Raw genomic sequence first — 21,131 nt, forward strand, 5'->3', positions numbered from 1 at the left:
GCTTTCTCACAGGTTAACTTATGTTAAGAACTATAATTTTTATTATTAATAATAAAACCACCCCTTTTTTAATGTTCTTGTAAAGTAGATGTAAGATACTAATATAAGAATCAGTCTTAAGCTTTAACTGCTTTTAAACAAAGACGAATATATTTATTGTTTAATTAGATAACTCATAATTAACTTCGTAAATCATTATAGGAAGAATTAACGGAGCCAGATGAAGTTACAAAAAGCTATATGCAAATGGTGGGGACAAGAGTGGGAGTGTGGGATGAAATAGTAAGTGGGATATTTCTGTGCATTCGCTGAGTATTGCTCAGTGTACGCCGAGTCGTCAATGCGGCCAGGTTGGCACACGTGTTTGTGTTGCGGGTTAATACGCACGCGCGTGGAATACCAACAACCGATTGGGGGGGAGAAAGAAAAAGAGAAGAAGAATCCTTTCGGTAAATATCGTGGAGTGTAGTGAACACGTGTGCGTGCGTGTTTTGTCCCTGGTGATCTAGAAAACGTGCAGAACGTCCGGCTGAATCTTGAAATGTTACAAAACTGATTTATCTCGGAGAATACGTAGTTCCTTAGACATTTTTCAAATTGTCGACCATTTCTTCAATCCTTGCACTTCCCAACGTTTCTTTATGTACCACGTGACACCCTACGTACTTCAAAATTCGTGAGTTTTCTTACATTTTAGTTTATATCATTATCGTTGTAATCAGCTGATAAGTAGGCAGTCTATTATCGCCGCTTTAACGTATTTCATTACTCTTGAAATTACTAATTGTATTGGGAAGTTAAACGATGTACATGTTTAGTTATATATACATTCATTTAAAAGTTGTCCAAAATGTTGTTGGACGCATAACCTCGCTGTTCTTTATTTTTCTATGAAATTAAATTCCTTTTGCTATAAAACAATAATTTTGTTATATTGTCTTCTACTATTTGTATAATAAATATAAATATATTATACATATATAAAGATAATGATAAAGGTAACATAAAGAGGAGGGTTTCCTAATGTAACATGTAAGTACGTCCCAGAGAATGACAATTTTTGATATCTTTGGGGCAATTGGAAGATTATAGTACATTCGTCGCCTTTATTAACAATATAGTTAAAAAGTCATCAATGCTCATTGAAAAGCCATCAATCATCATCAAAAGTTGCCCTATTATTAATTTAAATAAAATAAACCTTTACCACAATTGTATTAAATTAGTTTGATGGTTAGAAACATATTTTTAAAACCTATATTCGTTGAAAACAGTCAAATTAAAAACGCAAAAACATCTTTCCTATGTTCTGTTCTTATTTTTATTTACACAACATTAGCATATTATACTTTTTGAAAAATACAAATTTTGTATAGACAAAAATAAGAATTTTAGGCACAAGCCAAACCGAATGTTAAGAGAATATCGAAGCAGATAAGTTACAACGAAACCTTAGGATTAGTGGGAATGGAACGCACGTCTTACACGAAAGGTTTCGCGTTGGAGGATTTTTTGACGTGCGTTCACTCGAACAATACGAATGACTTTCAAGACACGCATTTCAATTAAATACGGCGCTGCTATGCGAAGAGCTCGATACGCGTGATGAAAATCCCATGGTCAGGAATTTCATAAGGCCTTTTTGTTTTTACAAATCAAATGTATTCTTACGCCATCAAAAACGATTAAGCAATACGTTCTGTCTTTGCATTCTTTCATCACGACTTCGTATGTATCGATCACCTTTTATTTATTTATTTTAACAATTTATTTATTGATATACATCGTTGTCCTAAATTCATATTACAGGTGAAGTTAAGGAGATTTTATGATGAAAACAAAACAACGATATGGAATAACTAAATTGCGTTAAGACTTCACACATATAGATATAACAGAGTATTGTAGTTTCAAGCGTTAGTTTTATTATTGCATATTATCTTTCAGAAATTAATTTAATCGAGTTACAATATCTTGTAGGAATAGCTACGATAACTATGAAGAATAAAATCATTGCAGTTTCATTTGACTGTAATCAAAAGTCATAAGTCAAAAATAATAAAAAGTATCCAGATATTTTTCTATGAATTATCTAAATTGTTTTCCTTGATTTCAATGTAATTTATTAAATTGATTAATTATAATACTGTACATACATATTATATCGAGACACTATATCAATTCGTACTCATAACAGCAGCGGATGATAACGACGTTTTTTCTTCTTTGAACTTATTGCATTGAACTTGATAGTTACGCTATACATCTTGTATAGTTTCAATGACACTTCGTATTGATTAGAATGCATGAAGCCTCATTTACATTAGTCAAGCTACCTATATAGATTCAAGAAGCTTGAAATTACTTCACTCACTGTAAATCTGTTATTTATTTAACTTGAAATATTCTTCCAAATTTCTATTTATTTGTCAAATCAGTTGACACCAAGTCGTTTGAATTTAAGTAACTTGGCTAATCTGAGCTTATGAGAAAATCAATCGGGGGGTTTTGGTGATGATAAATAAACGATTCATTAGAATGGAAAAAGGAAATCAATCCACATAATACGATATGATTCATACCATTATTATATGTAAACTCAATTATTATTAAGATTTCATTTATATTGATTTTTCAGTATAGGACATTATTTATATATTATTATTAGACTGTGAATATTTATGTAATTTAGTATTTTTATGAATACAATTATTTGTGTACGTAAATATTTCTCGAAATAATTTCTCAAATATTTTCCAATCCTATTATGTCGGCTACGTCAGATCTTCACGGTGCTTCGCGTGCATACAAGCTCATATACACATTATTCAAGGGTAATCAAAGTGAGATCAGTCGTGAGTGGAAATGCTATTAATTCATAAAATTAACTATGATTATGACCTCTTTGCATAAAAGTTCTTGACACAAGTTACGATTGCACATCTAAAGTAAATCTGGGGGTCTTGACAAAGTTACGATGGTAGTGAGTGACGTCACGGTGAGAGAGAGCGAGGATTAAGTAGGTTAGATGCTTCAGACATAGGACGATCGGCCGTTGGTCATGAACGATTCGTTGAATGGGTACCTGATGTATAGTTCCATACGTGTATACGAACATTTATTCACTTATGGGGAATCGAAAGATGCAAAAATGTAGAGGATGCGTATCACGCTCAAAAATAAATAAAATTCCCAAAGTATAGTAACTCGTTATGGCATTTCTTTGCTGGGCGGGAAAAAGAGTATAGGTAAAAATTATTAGTTTCACAGAGAAGTATTTATGATGTTTAAGGCGCAATGATTCATGCTCACCAAAGATTTAATGGATGAAACAAATCTTTGCGTAGATTTTTCTGGTTGCTTTAAAAAATTATACTTCACTTTTGAAGATAAAAATATAATACTATTTTTTACATAAATCTTTCATATCAAACGAAGGGGGAAACCAGTAAATATTACGATGTAGCACATTTTGTTAGCGGTAATTAGGACAACAGAACTGTTCATCTCATGTCTAGGATTCCTTGCATGATTAAATTAATATTATTACTGTTTATTACGAATCACGAGATACAAGTTTCTTAGAGGCTTGGATAAATTTTATTTGAGGCAAAAGTAAAAAGTATCTCTCTGAGCAACTTCTAAATAGAAAAGTGAAACAGAAGTAATAACTTCTTCTCTTGTCCTTGCTAACATTTCCTTGAAAGTATGTATTATTTTCTTAACTATCTTAATGATTTCCTGTTCTTTGCTTTCAACAGTCTTTTCTTCATCCTTCCGCGACTTTGAAAATGTTATATGGAACATTTATGCTCAAGTTTGTACAATACGAGTACATATTTAGATTATGCATTTAGAGATTCGCTAATTATTTTATTCGAATAGATAAACATATATCGTATTACGTGCTTCATGTTCCTAAATTATTTTGCAGCTTGTCCCATTTGTGAAATATTCATGCTTTTCTAATTATTGACCTGTTTCACATATCTACATGTGGTAACTTGAGATTAGCATTATCTTGTCGATACATTTTATGATAAAATATCTAAAAAATATTTTTTAATGTATTTATATTATTTGTTGCGATACGTATTCAATAACATTGTATTTAATAATGTATTTAATATCCTGACATACATTATTCTGATAATCAAATGACTAGAATATCAATTTAAAACGATTGACAATGCGATTTAATACGCAAATATTAACAATATTGTAAAAAGTGAAACAGTATTTAAAAATACATTGTAATATAAATATTATGAATATAAGAAAGTACGAAAATTTCACAAAAACTGATTGTATCTGGATAATATGACATTTGATCAATTTTATAAATCATATCGAATCAAATAGCTTTTGTTAAAACATTTTTTTAATAATTTTAATCTCTCGTGATATTCTACCGTTTGCAGATAAACGAAACGCCCCGTATATTCAATCGAGCTAATATTTAATGAAATGTTCAATGGAATTGATGTTTAAATGTTTAATGGATTTAATGGCAAATACTCTGCGCATGCGAGAAATAATAAATGCTAAGCATTCAGAATAGTATAGAACATAACTTATAAGTGGCAGACATGATTCTTTTACGTTTACTTCAGTTCATAGTTCGAATGCCTGCGTTTCAATTTATTTATAATTCTTTATCTAGTTTTCGTACCGTTTTATACTATCTATCTGTTTATGTATGCCAAAAAAGTCATATCATTTTTATACACATTATTTCGAAGTTTAAAATTAGTAAAAACTACCACATACAGAGTGTAATGCAGAGAATATGCTATTTTGAGTTTATTACTCTACTGCATTGCATTACTCTACGCTCAACGCGTGCCAGATACCTAATTTAAATTAATATTCTGCTTTTAATAGAATAAAATAGAACTCTATTTTTTCACTTATCACTTTTTAAGAATCTGCTTTGAATCGAACAGAAAAATTTTAGGCTGAAAATTTTCATTCGTTGAATTACTTCTTATTAAAACAAAGAAGAGTTCGTACATTTCGAGCAACAATTAATTATTGGATTATAATTGTTGGAGGACTAGAACAGCGAACAGGAAAGAATTAGTGACAGTTACTATTTCGTAACATCGTTTCAAGTATTTTTCTTGCGTAATGTCTCATTTACGTGAGAATTTTCCCAAATTGATGAAAACAGATTCTATCGAGAACAATTACACTTCCTTCGTGCTTTGTGCTACGATTTCGTAACTTGTTCGTATCTTTTTAAGTGTTCTTACATTCCTGAGAATTTTTATTTTATGCTATTAACGATTATGTAATGTATGTAGTATACACTCCAAAGTCGACTGAACATCATTTGTATAATTTTGTATTTTATACAATATTATCTTATACTGTCATATACAATTGCAATTGCCCTTGGATCAGTGAGCATTTATAATAAAGAAAATGTTAGAGAAAAAGAATGTTGCCAAAAGGGATACAGAATTGAAATTCAAGATAAAATTTTTCCATTTCTTTTAATTACAAGTTGAATTTTATTATTCTTGAGAAACATTTGACCGTTTTGAGGATTTTGATAGAAGTACTGTTCAGTTAAAATTTTTGAAATTATTTTTTATAGAGTAGTCAGACACAACGAAGTCATTTCCTATGTTATCATATTTAAATATCATTACTCGTACATACAGTAGTATTTAAGTTAATGCGAGTAAGTAGAGTTAAGTAATCACAGCTAAAAGCTAATCGAATTCGACTGCTGTTCACATAGTGATTATTTTGTCCCAGACATCATTCTATTCTTGACTCTATGAGACTGTCAAACTCTATTAAAGCAAAATGTTTAATAATATATTATCATTCGCCGAGAGTGCCAAACTAATATGTATGTCTACTCTCGTTAATCGATGACAGTTAATGACCCCTTTCTTGCTAGATACTGTACAAGGTATTCCTCGTTGGTTTGATAACTTTCAACTTCGCATACGATTAACTGTAGTATTCGTGACGGCTTCCTGTTCATACGGTTTAATTCGAATAACCTTAGCTTTGATCTACAGAAATTTAAACCTATTTTACATGTAAACGTCGTTAGATAAGAATGTACGTAAATCATTTGCAGTGTAATTTAGAAAATTCCGCTAATACATTAGACACATATGTACACTAATTCACGGAAGTATTTGAACGTTTACCATGTATACAAACACTTTATACAAAACACTTTGAAATTTTGAATGGCTCCCATTAACGCTGTAACGAGACACGATTGTCATGATTGTACTAGTATTTGAAATCAATCGGAAAATGTATATAGAAGTAGATATTTACTGCGAATATACATTTAGTGTTAGACAAAAATTAGTTGCGCGTAGATGAAGTTTAGTTTTGTCTATATATAAAGTACTTGATAGAAATTTAGATTATCATTAGTAGCAAGTGTGAATCAGTTAGTACTAGTTGAGAACCAATGGTATAAAGCCAATGGTTTTGTGCAATGAAATCGTGATATCAAAGCTCTTAGATTCTACAATATGAATTACGATACAAGTAGTAAAAACTTTCTTATCATGTAATATGTTTGTGATTATATTAAACTGACAGTCGAATTACTGGTATCATGCCATGAAGATATCTACTTCTCTTGTTGAACTGAAACACTATTCCCTCCTATCGGTCACACAGTTTATTGTTTCCTCTATGTAACAGTATCGACGTTAGATAATAATATTACGCAGAACATAATTTTAACTGCTAAGCGTTCTTTAGCCGAAAATACCGAATATTACATTTTTCGAAATATAAACACGATATAATTTATATTCAGCAAAAGTCAACGCATAATAAATAGAAGATTGCTAAATAAAGATATTACGGGTTAACTCGTCTCCCCTGGTAACCACAGGTATACAGGTTAAGTGATAGTTTCCTTATGATAATTGAGAATACTTTCATACCGTAACTCTTATTCGTTCGAGAGGACTATTCTTTCATACATTTGTTTATTGTATAATAGTGTTATTGAGCTGATTGGTAATTTATGTATTAAACATAAAACATAAAACCATTTATTCCAGCTAGCAGAAACATAAATTTCATTTATTTAATGTACACAACTTTTTGCATGGTGTATAATAAACTAGAAGTAATGATGAAATTGGTAATTATAGATACCTCAGTCATGTCATCGACCTCGATCATGTTTTCGATATGTTGTAGAAATCAATATTTTGAATAACTTTTTCCTTAGCTTTGAATTATTCGCAAAAAACTGCCAGTATTCCCACAGTGAATTCTGTCTATAGTTATGTGTCACTATTGTTTATCGGACGCCATACTGTGGAGCGGCCGGATAATATAGCCGCCTAACCCAAACTTAATTCTTGTTTTCTGTGTATAGTTCATATAGGCTTGGGTTTAAGTGTCATTTTATGCGGTCGTGCCTGACGGTGCGTCGGCCAGCAATACTGACGTATACGCTATCGCAGACGTACAGTTATGGATAGAATTCACTGCAGTGGCACTGACAGTTTTTTGCGAATATATAGGAAACCAAATCGAGCGGTCGTTACACGTAGAAAGAAAAAGTTGTCGGGAATCATAACCTCGATAACGTATTAAAAAATCATCGAAAGAGGCGAGATGGAAGAGATATCGATAATTATGACGAAATTTAATATCGCATAAATATTGGTGTCTAGAAATAATAAGAAATAATTATGTTTGATAATTGTCATGAAAAATGTGAACTTTAAAACGAGAGAATTGAAAACTTGGCAAAGTTTCAAAGAGATATTATACGTATATTGGATGATTGAAACTTAAAGAACATCAGCAATTTAGACTTTCAAGTGCCACGGTAATTGTGGAAACTTATTGAGCATGATGAAGGACTGTTTGATGCTGGACAATGAGAGATTCTCTTTTCAAGCTGACCAACGAATCATTCGGTAATACAACTCAATGACATTTAAACAGGAAATGGTAAATTTTATTGCCGAGGTCAATACTAATGCATATACTTCACTGATGTACGATAATACTCTTATTGTTCCTGAAATCGAACAATTCTCGTTTTTGTTGTAATTATTATCGCATATATTTTTTGTGCCCCTCGACAGCGATAATCAATTTCGCTCAATGACCTGCGCATATTTCCTGCGCACATCTTATCATTGAAATATTTTTCAACAACCCTTGCACTTCTCGAGTTTACTTTTTCTGGAATTTATCTTAATTGCTCGTAAGCTATATCGTTTATCGTGATTGTTTAAAATCTTGCCCTTGCTGCTTTTTATCTTATTTGTTACTTTTATCTTATTTCTCATTTATCGTATCTTCTAAAGAGATGATATTGTAGAACCGTTCCATAGAACTCTTCGATTTCGATAATATTTGTTGAATATGTTGTAAAGTTCAACAACTTTGAACAACTTTCTCCTCTACGTATAACCTTGGTCGGCCTTAATTTCCAAGATATTCTTAAAAAAATACTGCTACCTCTACGATGAATTTTGGCTATAGCTATGCGTCTGCACACGCTGCCACCGAAGCACAACTATAAGCAGAAATAGTCTGTAATATCCTATTTATAATTTTTATAATTTCATATCGTGATTTGCCCCGATGGTAACGAGAAACTACATTTTTTCAATTATATCCATAAATATCTTAGTTATAATCGTTACGATTCGTTGCATAGAATTTTCGAAGCTCGACTCGTTTGGTTCAGCCTAAAATTGGTTCTCGCGGTGAAACACTAGTCACGTAGCCGGAGAGTGGGAAGCGAGCGCGGAAGCTGAGAGTCTGAAAGATCGCTCTGCGACGATTTCGTTTTGAATGAGTGAAATACGGAGCATAGCCGAAGTGTGGCTTGTTTCAGCAAGCAAGGTCCCTTGGTGGGTCGAATAACGGTTAACCGCTTATTCCACTTGGCTGTTTTACTCGTTCTCTCGCCGTTTGATTCATCAGCCGAACCTTTGGAATTCCTCCGTGCTAAGAAATTCGAAGTAGTTTCGGTGCACCGTTATTTTTATTGGCGGGACGCGATCGAATAGCGCTCGTTTCTCAGACAAATAAATGGAACATAAAATTATCGATCAACTCCGTGGCGAATGGGTAGGTTCGCTTGAAAATCGAATGGAATGCGTTTATTCCTTTTTTCTTTTGTGTTTGAGTTCGCTTAACCTCTTTCCGCTCATTGTTATCGAAAGTGCAAGAGTTTCACAACAGAGTAGGTTTATTTTATGTTGTGTATATACCGGAGCTCTGTTGCACGGTAATTTGCTAATAATAAACACACAACGAGACGCACAGTAATTTTCTAGCAAACTAATCAATGATATTGATAAATCGACAAGTTACAAATTGCGAGTTAAACGGACTATTTTTTTACAATTTTTCAATTTTATGCAAGAACGCATAATAATGGAGTGACTGACGATTTCTAAAGTTCATTTGTAAAACTTAATTTTTATTCTGGCAAGAAAGAATGTATTAACTCTGGTAAGTTGTAACGTGCCAATTGCAAACTTTCACTAATAATATTAGTCTAATTACGCAAGAGAGAGTCCAGGTTTTCAGCACACGCGTCAATAAAATATTCGAAAAACGATTATTAAATTGAGCAATCAGCTTTTCGAATAATTTGCCTGCGAATAATATGGAACCCTGATTCCACGTTATCGGTACAGGTAGGATATAGTATTAATCGCAGAAATCACAAGTAGAGTATTCATGCCACTCTCTCCTCTTTTCTCTTCTTCTCCACGTTAAACAAATTCAGCGAAGAAGTTGTTAATTTAAGAACAGTACGAGTCATTGATATTGCTTGAAATAATCGTGAATAGCGATCGATCACCGAGCTTTCCATAGCGATTTGTGGCGATCGAGTGTATCGGAGGTTTCGATCGGTCATAGTTTGCTGCGACTAATTGTAAACGTTGTGAGAATCTCGTGAAAGGAAAGGAAAGAGATATACGGAAATAGCGCATCAGTTAGATACGATCGCACATCGAACTTTCGCCAAAACAGATCTCACTGACCCACTGCAACCGGTAGTCACGTTACGATCGAAAGAACATCCACTGCGCGTGCAATTTCACAGACTACGACACAGGATCCTCAATTAATAGGTTGGTCGATCGTCGACTTAAATTTATCGTTATTAATATTCCTTACACATTAGCGTATCCCAAATCTCATCTTTGTCATTCCAACGTTTTTTCGATCGTGTCTCACCTCAACGTCCGAAAAAGATTTTGATGCACTGTCTGGCATAATAAATCAAGTTTTGAAAAAAAAAAATATATATATATAATATAAATAGGTAATTCGATTAAGACAAAAAGGAATAGTGGAGGTGTTTTTAATTAGACTGCTTGATTTAGTTAATTATGGGAAAATGGGCAATCAGGAGACCGGCAACACGTATGAATGTTACGTAAGAAGGAACGCCTGCTAGTATAAAAAGTAATAGTGATTTGTTGGCTATACCGGCGATGAAGATGACGAATACAACATAATTTTTTAATTGCCTCCAAAATATGTATTCGAGATTTCCTCCAAGTAATGCGTACGTTCCACATCGGCAAACTCTGTTATACGCCATTAAAGATTGCGTAAAGAGATTTTTATTTATATTCTATTTATTTATAATTTTCTGCTTGTTATGAATATCTGATGTAAAATAGCTATTTTTTCGTTTCAGTTGACGATACCAAAGAGCCAAATCGTAGCATGCCAAATCAAAGATGGATCATCACGAGTATTCTTATTTGCTTTTTCCTCGTTGGAATGTTGAAAAGCGCTGGTGGTATGTAAATTGCATTTTAGATCGTTCGATTAATTGAACAAATAGTATACAGTACTGTATATCTATAAGAAAAAAAAAAGAGAAAAACATAGGGCGAGGGAGGGAGAGGTTTAAAGCACATTACTATTTTTATATAAACTATATGATAGTTTATTATTCACGTCGAAAATGGAGCGAAACGTTTGCAATACCATAACCTCGTTTTATAGAGAAAGTACTTGAAATTTATATGCTGTCTGATGATATCGATTTGATTACGAATTATGGGATTTCCTGAGACACGCTTATTATAGAATGTTTCTAGCGTATCGGAGAAATTATATAATTTAAGCTCATACTCTGCACGAACACGTACTTTTAGATAGCTATACATTTCTGACATTGGCATACTTTGCGAATTTCCTTAAACGAACATCAAAATACCAAAGAATAGAATCCTGAAAATAAACTTCGAACTTTACGAAATAGAAAGAACCTTTGGATGTTGGATCTTTTTCAGATTCATAAGTACATATTGACTTTGGTTTCGTCAATAGAGATAAGTATGGTACATAGTTTCGTCCTGCTATACAGTTTCATACAGGTTTCATCTACGGTCGTATCATTGAAACAGTTAAATACCACATTTCCTTAAAAAAAAAAATAGGAAAGAAAAATGTTTATTATTTTGTTCTTGCAGGAAATCCCGTCAGGGACAGGTCAAAGGAGGAAGAGGAAATGCCTATGAGCAACTGGACACAACTTGCAGACGAATGGCTCGCCAAAGCAAGTGCCGCAAGAGGGTTGGACGTTACCGTTTTACCATTTACTGAGACGCTCAGAGATTTACCACCGACCGCGGAAACTATCCGCGTTAATGGTACTAACCTCGATCAACTTTCACGGGTAAGAAAATTGGTAACGTCTGTATGCTACGTCTCGAAGTTCAGGGCTTTCCAAACTTTTATAGACCGAGACTCATTTTCGAAAACGTTAACTTTACGCGATCCACTCGGAATATCTCGTATCTCTGTGTCGTGCACATATCGCACAGCCAATATTCCATTACTAATACAAAAAAGTTACATATGTGCTGCGAAAGTGCGTTTCTGAGTGAAAAGGTGCATATTAGACCCCGCGATCTCTATCCCACTTTCCATACCATTCACATACTCTATATCCAACGTGCCAATATCCTATATCTGTGCATCCGAAGTCAAGTTCACGGGATGTGGGACACGGGATAACACGTGGTCTATGTAAGGAATAGAGTAACGGTATTGATTAAGAAATACTGGACTTTAAATGTTGGAATGTTGAATTATGCATATTAAATACGAGGTATTTAATATTAATTTAATAGGTAAATACGAGTGTATGTGAAAAAAATGTTAATCTATATTTTCACACGAGGAATCATTTTCTTTCCGATCGTGCTATGATTTCGGAAACACTGTGTATATCGATTTATTTTCACAAGGTGTTACCTTGTCTTTTGGTTCTTCCGTATTTCCCCGCCTTTTTTCACGTTCCACGATGTCGCCAACTCTCACTTTCAGTGCCAAAATACTTTCACCAACTTGATCAACAAGGATAAGTATATATATACCTGTACTGTATCCTTCCTACTTAGGTTTATACGTAGACTCTAATCCAATGTCAGTGACTTTCCCCGCGAAAGTTTTTGCGATGATACGATTCTTCGTTTCGATAGAAAATTCATTATTCTCCGAATGAAGAAAGAAAAAAAAAAGATGCGTTTCCTGCGTTGAGGGATCTACTTGCCTCTCGCAACTTCCTAAGAAATATTTCTAGATTTGTGTAAAAGAGAACTAGTCTTGCGTTATCGATACTATTATTCTATTAAAAAAATTACGACGAACTTAAATAGAAACTTTGCAATCTTTATCTATTTAATTTTTATCTATTTATCGTTTTAATATTCTATCATTGATCGTGGTAAAAATTCGCGTGTTTCTTTTCAGCATAATTATTCTAGAATGTTGTGGGAGATGGAGAACGCGCAATCAAATGGACACTTGTCAGGATTTGTGGATAAAGCTTTAAAATTACTGGATCTAAAGCAAGTGATGATGGAGGTGGAGACATCGGTGATGTCGAAAGTGTCTTGTTCAGCGTGCAAAGTTGGGGCAGGTCTTCTTCTACATTACATAAAGGTTGGCAAAAACGATGAAGAAATTATGAACAGCATTTACCAATTTTGTACATCCCTTAATATTCAAAGCCCTCGAGTTTGTCACGGAGTTACATTGCTCTTTGGGGTAAGTTTTACGATATTGATTTACCTTCTATCAAACCATTCTACGATTTCCTATCATTTCAACTCATTGCTTTTGAAAAACAGCTCCTTTGAAATGAAACTCTATCTATTTAAAATTATTTCTTATTATTTTTAATTATTCGTGTATGAAAACCACAGGAGAAAACCGTGATAAGTACATTCTTATCGATCTTCTGATTTTAGCGTTACTTTGTCAGCAAAATCTTCAAACGTTTTATAGATGCATAGATGAATAAGCTTTGCATAAAAATGTTCAGTTTACTTGAAATATTAAATATCGTTATAGACTGTTTTCTATGGAATTAATTGCATGTTGAACGATGGTTTTCTTCAGGGCGAAGTTATTTACGTGTTGAAACAAGTAGATATGGGACCATCGCAAATCTGCAGCTTTGTTATCGGCGACGCATGCGACGACGCGTATAATCCTCTGCACGAGTGGGAAGTTGCATTCCCGCCAGTGAATAAACCACCTGTGAAACCACCCGTGCCGCCTCAAGAAGGTGCGCCTACCTTCAAGGTTCTTCATATCTCTGATACGCACTACGATCCTTACTACCAAGAGGGTGCGAACGCAGATTGTAATGAACCCTTGTGCTGCAGATTAACCAATGGGGCACCCCAGACACCAGCCGCACGTGCTGGACGATGGGGTGACTACCGAAAATGTGACACGCCAAAAAGAACGGTCGAACATATGCTTAAGCACATCGCGGATACACATTCTGTAAGTAACTAGATTTACATTCAGACAAATTTTATTTGAAATAAAGATAAAAAATGACAACTTGATACAACGAATGTTAACAACTTTTGCTACTAAATTGTATAAAATTTGTAATTATATTTAAAACAACGAACGATGATTGTCCGTGACATTTAAGTAAACGAGGAATGTGGAAAAGTAGTTGATTTACTTTAATCAGAAATGTTTATGAGAAAAGATGAATTTTACAAAAATTCGTACAGTATACTCATACTCATACAGTTTCTCATGTTAATCCAGGATATCGACTACATTTTGTGGACAGGAGATTTACCACCTCATGACGTGTGGAATCAAACGCGAGAGGAAAATCTGAAAGTTTTGCATGAAACGGTGACACAGCTCATTGAGATGTTTCCCGGAATACCGATCTTTCCTGCTCTTGGAAATCATGAAAGTGCTCCTGTTAATAGGTAACTAAAATTCTTTTATTTACTTCCTCAACTTTCTTCTTTGTAGACAAAATTTCGATTGTTTCATTGACAAACCTTGTTATTAATGCTATCTTTCTATTAATAACGTGTAATCCTTGATTTTGTACTCATTTGGCTTAATAGTAAAGTATATAAAAATAGTAAAAAGAAAGAGATTAATGTAAAAAAATGTTTCAGTTTTCCACCACCATTTGTGCCAAAAGAAAACGACATATCGTGGTTGTACGACTCGCTCGATAAACACTGGAGACATTGGTTACCAGCAGGTGTTTCACACACTGTTCGCCGTGGCGCCTTTTATTCGGTTTTAGTGCGTCCAGGATTCAGAATCCTTTCTGTCAATATGAATTATTGCAATAACAAAAACTGGTGGCTGCTAATAAATAGTACGGATCCAGTGAGCGAACTGCAATGGCTAGTTTATGAGTTGCAAGGAGCTGAAATGAATGGCGAGAAAGTTCACATCATTGGGCATATTCCACCTGGTCATTCGGACTGTTTGAAAGTGTGGTCTAGGAACTATTATCAAATCATTAACAGGCTAGTATAGTAGTAACGAGTTTCAAAATGACTATGATTCATCTGCTGTAACATTTATGTCCAGATGCATGTGCAATAGGTTTATCGAAGAGTTTTATCGGTTTTCATGCTGTCAGTCTTATGTTACGATAATACACCGTGTAACAAAAAAGTAATAAGATACTAAAAGATGAAAAATATATCGATATTCAATAGCAATGGAGTCAAGCATATCGCAAATCGATTCGAATATTGACCGACTAGATTCGAATCCTCTATAAGTATTTAAAAAAAAGAAGGAGTACATACTTTCAAGTAGACTCGAATTTAAAGTTTTATCTGTAGATTCAATGTTTACAGATACGAATCTACAATCACGGCACAATTTTTTGGACATACCCACTACGATGAATTCCAATTATTTTACGATATTGCTGATCTTGGAAGAGCTGTTAGCATAGCTTACGTCGGGCCATCGGTTACACCTTATTATGAACTCAATCCAGGATACAGAATATACTACGTCGATGGTGATCATCCAAAAACCACGAGGGTAAGTTATCCTAAAGTCCATTTTATTATATGATTACGTGATTAAAATGTATCGTAATTTTGTTACAGATGGTCGTAGATCACGAAAGCTGGGTAATGAATCTAAAAGAAGCGAATCTTTACGATTATCCTATTTGGCACAAAATGTATAGTGCCCGACAAGCGTATCAAATGCCATCGCTTTTACCACGAGACTGGGATACCCTGATAGATAAGATGAGCAATGAACCTTCGCTTTTCGATCTGTATTATAAGTAAGTAGGAGATATAGTGAGATCATAAAATTGGCCAGGCATTGAAGTTGAGATGTGATATCTCTTAACATCTCTTAATATCTGTGACATCAGTTTTTGATACAATTTAGTTAAAATACCCGTACATATTGTTACTTTTCAGACATTATTATAAGAATTCTCCCGTAAGACCGCAATGTAATGATGAATGTCGAAAAAGATTACTTTGTGATTTGCGAAGTGGAAGAAGTCACGATCGCAAAGCTCTATGTCAAAGTCTCGAATCTAGAATAGATAACGAAACAAGGACAGGTTGGCGAGCTTGGATTTACAACGGACTCGCTTTCTCGTACGTACCTAATTGGTGGTTCCAATCTTATTCTGGTGATGTTAATACCAACCGAGTTGACGTATAATTCTGCAGATATTAGATATTTTTGTCATTTAATTATTATTCGTATATGACTGTCGCTGATATTTCTTGTATTCTTTAGATAATTTTTCCCTATTTCATTAGTCTAATTTCTAATTATAATAATGTGTTCTTCCTTTGTGAAAGGTAATTGCTAATATTTACAGATTTCTAATGTATAAAATATTCAAACTTTTTGTTTGTAAGATTTCATTTCTTTCAATATTCATTTCAGATTTCAAATTTTAAAGAATTCGGCTTTTAAAGAATCATTTTTTTAAAAAAAATTTGGAAAATATTCTCATAGGCAATAAAATTAAGAATTTAAAGAATTTAGCGAAAGCAATGAAAGTAATACTATAAATAACTGTGAATTGTGATTAATAACATTAATGATATTATATTAATCATATTAATAATATTATTAAGAAATTTTGTAACAAATGTTAACAATTAGCTCTAAGTAATAAGTACTACAAATGTATATAGTTATATAAAGATCTGATACGTACAATATATTTTACTAATCTGCACGCTGCAATTGCCTGTATTACCACTTTTTGTTTATATTAAGCAAAATAATACTGATTTTATGAAAGATTATTAGCGAATGTTTATACAAGTTCATATTTTTGTGGATGCAACTGAAGATATAAAATTAAAACAGAGAATTGTTCCATCTACTAAATATTATTAATTATTGATGACTATTTTTTTAACATTTTGTATATTTTTACATATTACATATTTACATTCTGTATATTTTTTTCTTATCTTTAAATTTTTCATAAATGCATAAACATTCGTAATCTACTAACCATAAAACATTTTTGCAAGAAGTAGTGAACATATACTAATATTTAAATGCTGCTATTTTCGAAATATTAATGCATTTTAATTATTTTCAACTTAACTGTCTTCTGTTCCTGATTTTCTTTCATTTAGCTCTTTGAGTGCTTGTTAACATAACATAAATGTGTTAAAAGAGTGTTCACATTTTTATAACTTAAACTACTTGTATCTGTTGTAAATAATACGGAAAGATACATTTTAATTCTTTTGTATCTAATTTTTAATACACATGCAATGAAAAAAAGCAATAAGAAATAATGCGTTCCTTCCCTGCGTTTTTTTTTGTTAAACACAGTATGTACTAAATTAATATATTAATTTTTTTTGGCATTTAATTACTTATTTGTTACAGTGTATTATTCTCTCAATTTATCACAAAATAAATTTTTTATTCTAATCATTTTAAATTGTCTATTTAATTTATGGACTAAACACTCAAAGGATTAAATTAATTTTCATTTTAATATTCAATATAGGTTTCTACAAGTCATATTTAGTGCATGTATATGCTGCATAAAGAATTAAATCACTGTATAAGTTGCATACATTGTTCGTATGTTTCAGCATTTTCCTTGCAAGAAACGTAGCAACATAATTTTTCAGAATAAACAGCGCACAGCATTAGTACATTTTACAGTTATTACATATTCTTTAAAGCGATATGAATTACTAAAGAAGTGACATAATTGTTATATCAAATATTATAGAGGCAAACAATATTATTAAAAAACTCTGCTACAATATATAAATACTGTATATATGTTATTAAATAAAGTATCAGTTTCGGAATATTTAGTAAATCTGTAATGCTTGTATATATATTAATGCTTTTGTGGTTTCAGCAAACAATTACTATAAAAGATGGTGTTTTGGAGTTTGTAATATATTCTAACTATTCTTTTTACTATTTTGCAAAACTTTTCTACTGAAATGATATAGAAACAAAAATCGGGTGATCTGTTATTGTTTTTACATTACATAAAAGAAATTAATATTTTTTATTTTCTATTATATATTAATGTTGTATAATAAGTACTCAAATTTACAGTTTATTGGCCATTATTAAGGTCAAAAAGCTATTTCATGTGATATACACATTTATTAGCAAATGGCACCTAGTAATTAAATAACAGACAGTACCTTCTGGTGATGGAACACATATAATGGTGGTTGAAATTTCCAACACTAATCTACATTGCTTATAGTGTAAGTATGTACATAGATTTTACCTATACGCTTAAATTATGCTCAATGCTGCATAAATTAGTATTTAGTAGTTATGAAAGCCTCCACTATATAATATAAATTGCTAATAACTTTGAAACTATATATAACTTCTCTTTTAATATTACTTGCACAAATAATTAATGTTTATTTCATCATAAAAGAGAGGTATTAGTTTTCAAACTAAAACCAATAGATATCTATACGAGTATCACTAGTATGACTCATTAACGTATACAGATTCGCAAAAATATTTGTACACCAATGTATTTATAGTTGAAATAATTTTGAAATTGCTGTATGTATTTTGCATGGGGAACATGCAAGATAATGTTACAAACAAGATGTTATTCATTTCTTTTAAAGTTATACAAAACCACTGTATATTTTTAACGTAATTCTGCAAAACAATTTATAGATATAACTCTGGATAAGTCGTATCTCTGTTTTGGTTATAACAAGAAAAAATGATAGGGGAAAAAGATCAAAAGATTTAACCTCTTAACGAGCGAACTTATCAAAGTCAATTCATTAAAATATTTAATGTATCCATTGCATTTTCGCATTTACGTATATATAATTCTAGTTATTTCGATATCATTAGATAGCATTCCAAAGTTTTAATATTTTTCTACTGATTGAAAGTTACAAATAGATTGTTTTAGGTTAAATTACCACTCCTACAATTACTACAATTACTAGATACTACAATTAATAGATTAAAATTTTTTTTTTAAGAGATTGAAACTGCTGAAATGATATATATATATATTCAGTTCTTAAGCTGTTATGAAATTTCCTACCTAAAAAATAATTGTACATTATATTTTCTTTGCAGATTGTCTGTTTTCATGGCAATTCCTCGATTTGCATATAATTTACCTAAATATGTATTAGGCCTGGGATAAATGAAGATAACATTAAATGGAAAACTGATGTGATTCTGTTGTTAAATTATTAAATATTTACAATGGTGACATTGTTATTTTGAAAGCTGTAATATGCATTTACATGCATAAGAATGTGCACTATTACACGCAAAAGTATGATGGAATTGTCAGATGCAGATACATATATTCGTGAGATCCGTGTTATGTTATAGTTAAAAGAATTTATTTAACTAGCAATAGAGAGATTATATAGCGTAAAGTTTCACTTTCAAACATGAATTATTTTTCCTTTGAATGTGATAAACATACACATCGAATGTGTGTTGCTGTCGTATCAAAAATATTTGATAAACTGTTTCTAAAAAGGAATTACTTTATTTTTTCTTTTCAGAAATGATGTTCTATTTATAAAAATACTATATAGAATGTACTAAAATGTACTAAACAGAGAAGCATATTATCATATTAAATTCCATGTTTAGTTTATATCAATTCTATACAAGTTGAAATCGTAACTACTCTGTGATCTCAACATAGAGAATACATTTTTGAAAAAAAAAAAACATATAGAGTGAATTTACATAAAAGTAATTGCATTTATAAGTTTGTTACATGCAATACAATGAAAAGATCAGGCAAATGCAACTAGTTTGAATAATAAGATATACAATCAATCAGATATAAAATCAAATCTAGGTAAAATCGACAAACACTGTTGATTAGTTTTAGAAATATTTTGTACATAATCGTATTTGTATTGTATAGTTACTCTTGAATTCGTTGTCACAAACATAATTATTATAAATCTATTAACATTTTTATGAATAGAAATACAAAAATTGTACTTAGAATTACACTTAACTTCATTAGCATAATTGATGTTTGACATATAGGATTTAATTGTAAAATTGAATAAAAATTTTTTTACAATTTACATACTTTTGTAAGATATGGATATTCAACAATGAACGATATAAGTTTTAGTGTCAACGAGAGAGCTCCAAACAAATTGAGGAAGCTTTTGGAATCTAGGTGAAGAAAGCTGGTTGTGGATTAGCGAATTTAATTTGGAATAAGGGATTATCATCTGAAAAAAATACACTACAGTGATCAAAAAGCAACAAAAGTAACATAAATGCATAAAAATCCGCGGTCTATTCGTTAAAGTTTGTTTGTGCTTTCTTTATCTCATATTTCCTTTACGTTTCTCAATTTGGTTATTTTAAGTGGAATATTTGAGAACAGCGCGTTTAGTTTTAAATGTAATTTTTATTTAGGCTATGTACAACACATACGTACAATACGTGACCCTTGCTTAAAACTATATTACGCTCGCCCGGTATGCATTTCCACTTTTAATCTTTTCTCTTTGACATACTTGTTAGTGTGTGTGAATGTGTGCTCTCGTGCATGCGTCGTCGTAATAGACACACATATATGTTGTGTTTCTTTCTGTATGTATGCAAGTGCAAATGTGTTCGTATATTCGTGTGATATGTTACAAATTTTTAGGAACATTTCGCGTGGAACACCGCGAGCGATATTAGTAATAAGGTTGCAGCAAAACTACACGAAAACAATGCAGTCATCTGCAGCTTCATTCTCGATCAATATATTAATTAGACAATTATCGAAAAATGACACCAATATAGACGATTGTTGATTGGACAGATCCAAATATCACCACTGAAAGACGCCAGGGAGAATAACAACTCTTCGATAACGATTAAATAGAATAAAATTTCGTTTAAATAGATATCTTGCACATTTTTATGTCGATTATGTCCGATAAGAGAAATACAACATTTGTTAATTGAAAGTAAATCAATATGATATTTCATTTAATTATTCATTTTAAGCCAGAAAGGCATTAAATATGAAACTGCTAAGAGATATATTTACATTTGCAATAAAATTTTATCTGTAATTTAGCATACAACTTCTACATTATGTGAACAAGATGTAGATATAGATAGATACATAATTGTGCATTTTCTTTGAAATAAAGTAACTTTATTTTGATACCTTAAGAATTCGATTAAGATTAAAAGCAAATACCGATTTACTTTTGATATTTTGAAACCATTGTATCTAATAACTAAAATAATTTTACAACATTGTTAACGAATTAAGTCTTAAAGTATGGGTATATATATATTATTATTATTAATTTTGT

General features: G+C 31.8%; 1 protein-coding gene across 7 annotated transcripts; it reads left to right on the forward strand.

The window, feature by feature from the left end:
* The first annotated feature begins 301 nt into the window (after nt 1-301).
* LOC138185768 (sphingomyelin phosphodiesterase) lies at nt 302-21,103 on the forward strand. Of its 7 annotated transcripts, none has more exons than XM_069124945.1 (12): nt 302-449; nt 10,688-10,792; nt 11,472-11,677; nt 12,757-13,053; nt 13,408-13,800; nt 14,080-14,252; nt 14,451-14,813; nt 15,153-15,345; nt 15,414-15,598; nt 15,741-15,926; nt 17,890-18,047; nt 18,904-21,103. In XM_069124945.1, exons 1-11 carry the CDS (start codon nt 341-343, stop codon nt 17,969-17,971), a joined length of 2,292 nt encoding a protein of 763 aa, XP_068981046.1. In that variant the 5' UTR covers nt 302-340; the 3' UTR covers nt 17,972-18,047; nt 18,904-21,103. The 7 variants fall into 7 exon arrangements, with proteins under 7 accessions (XP_068981046.1, XP_068981047.1, XP_068981049.1 ...); XM_069124951.1 differs by having other exon boundaries at nt 323-676; XM_069124949.1 differs by lacking the exon at nt 302-449 and adding an exon at nt 10,396-10,552.
* The last annotated feature ends 28 nt before the right edge of the window (nt 21,104-21,131 follow it).

The sequence above is a fragment of the Bombus flavifrons genome, chromosome 12 (assembly GCF_040668555.2).
Source record: "Bombus flavifrons isolate JBK064 chromosome 12, iyBomFlav1_principal, whole genome shotgun sequence".
In the NCBI taxonomy this organism is placed as follows: Eukaryota; Metazoa; Arthropoda; class Insecta; order Hymenoptera; family Apidae; genus Bombus; species Bombus flavifrons.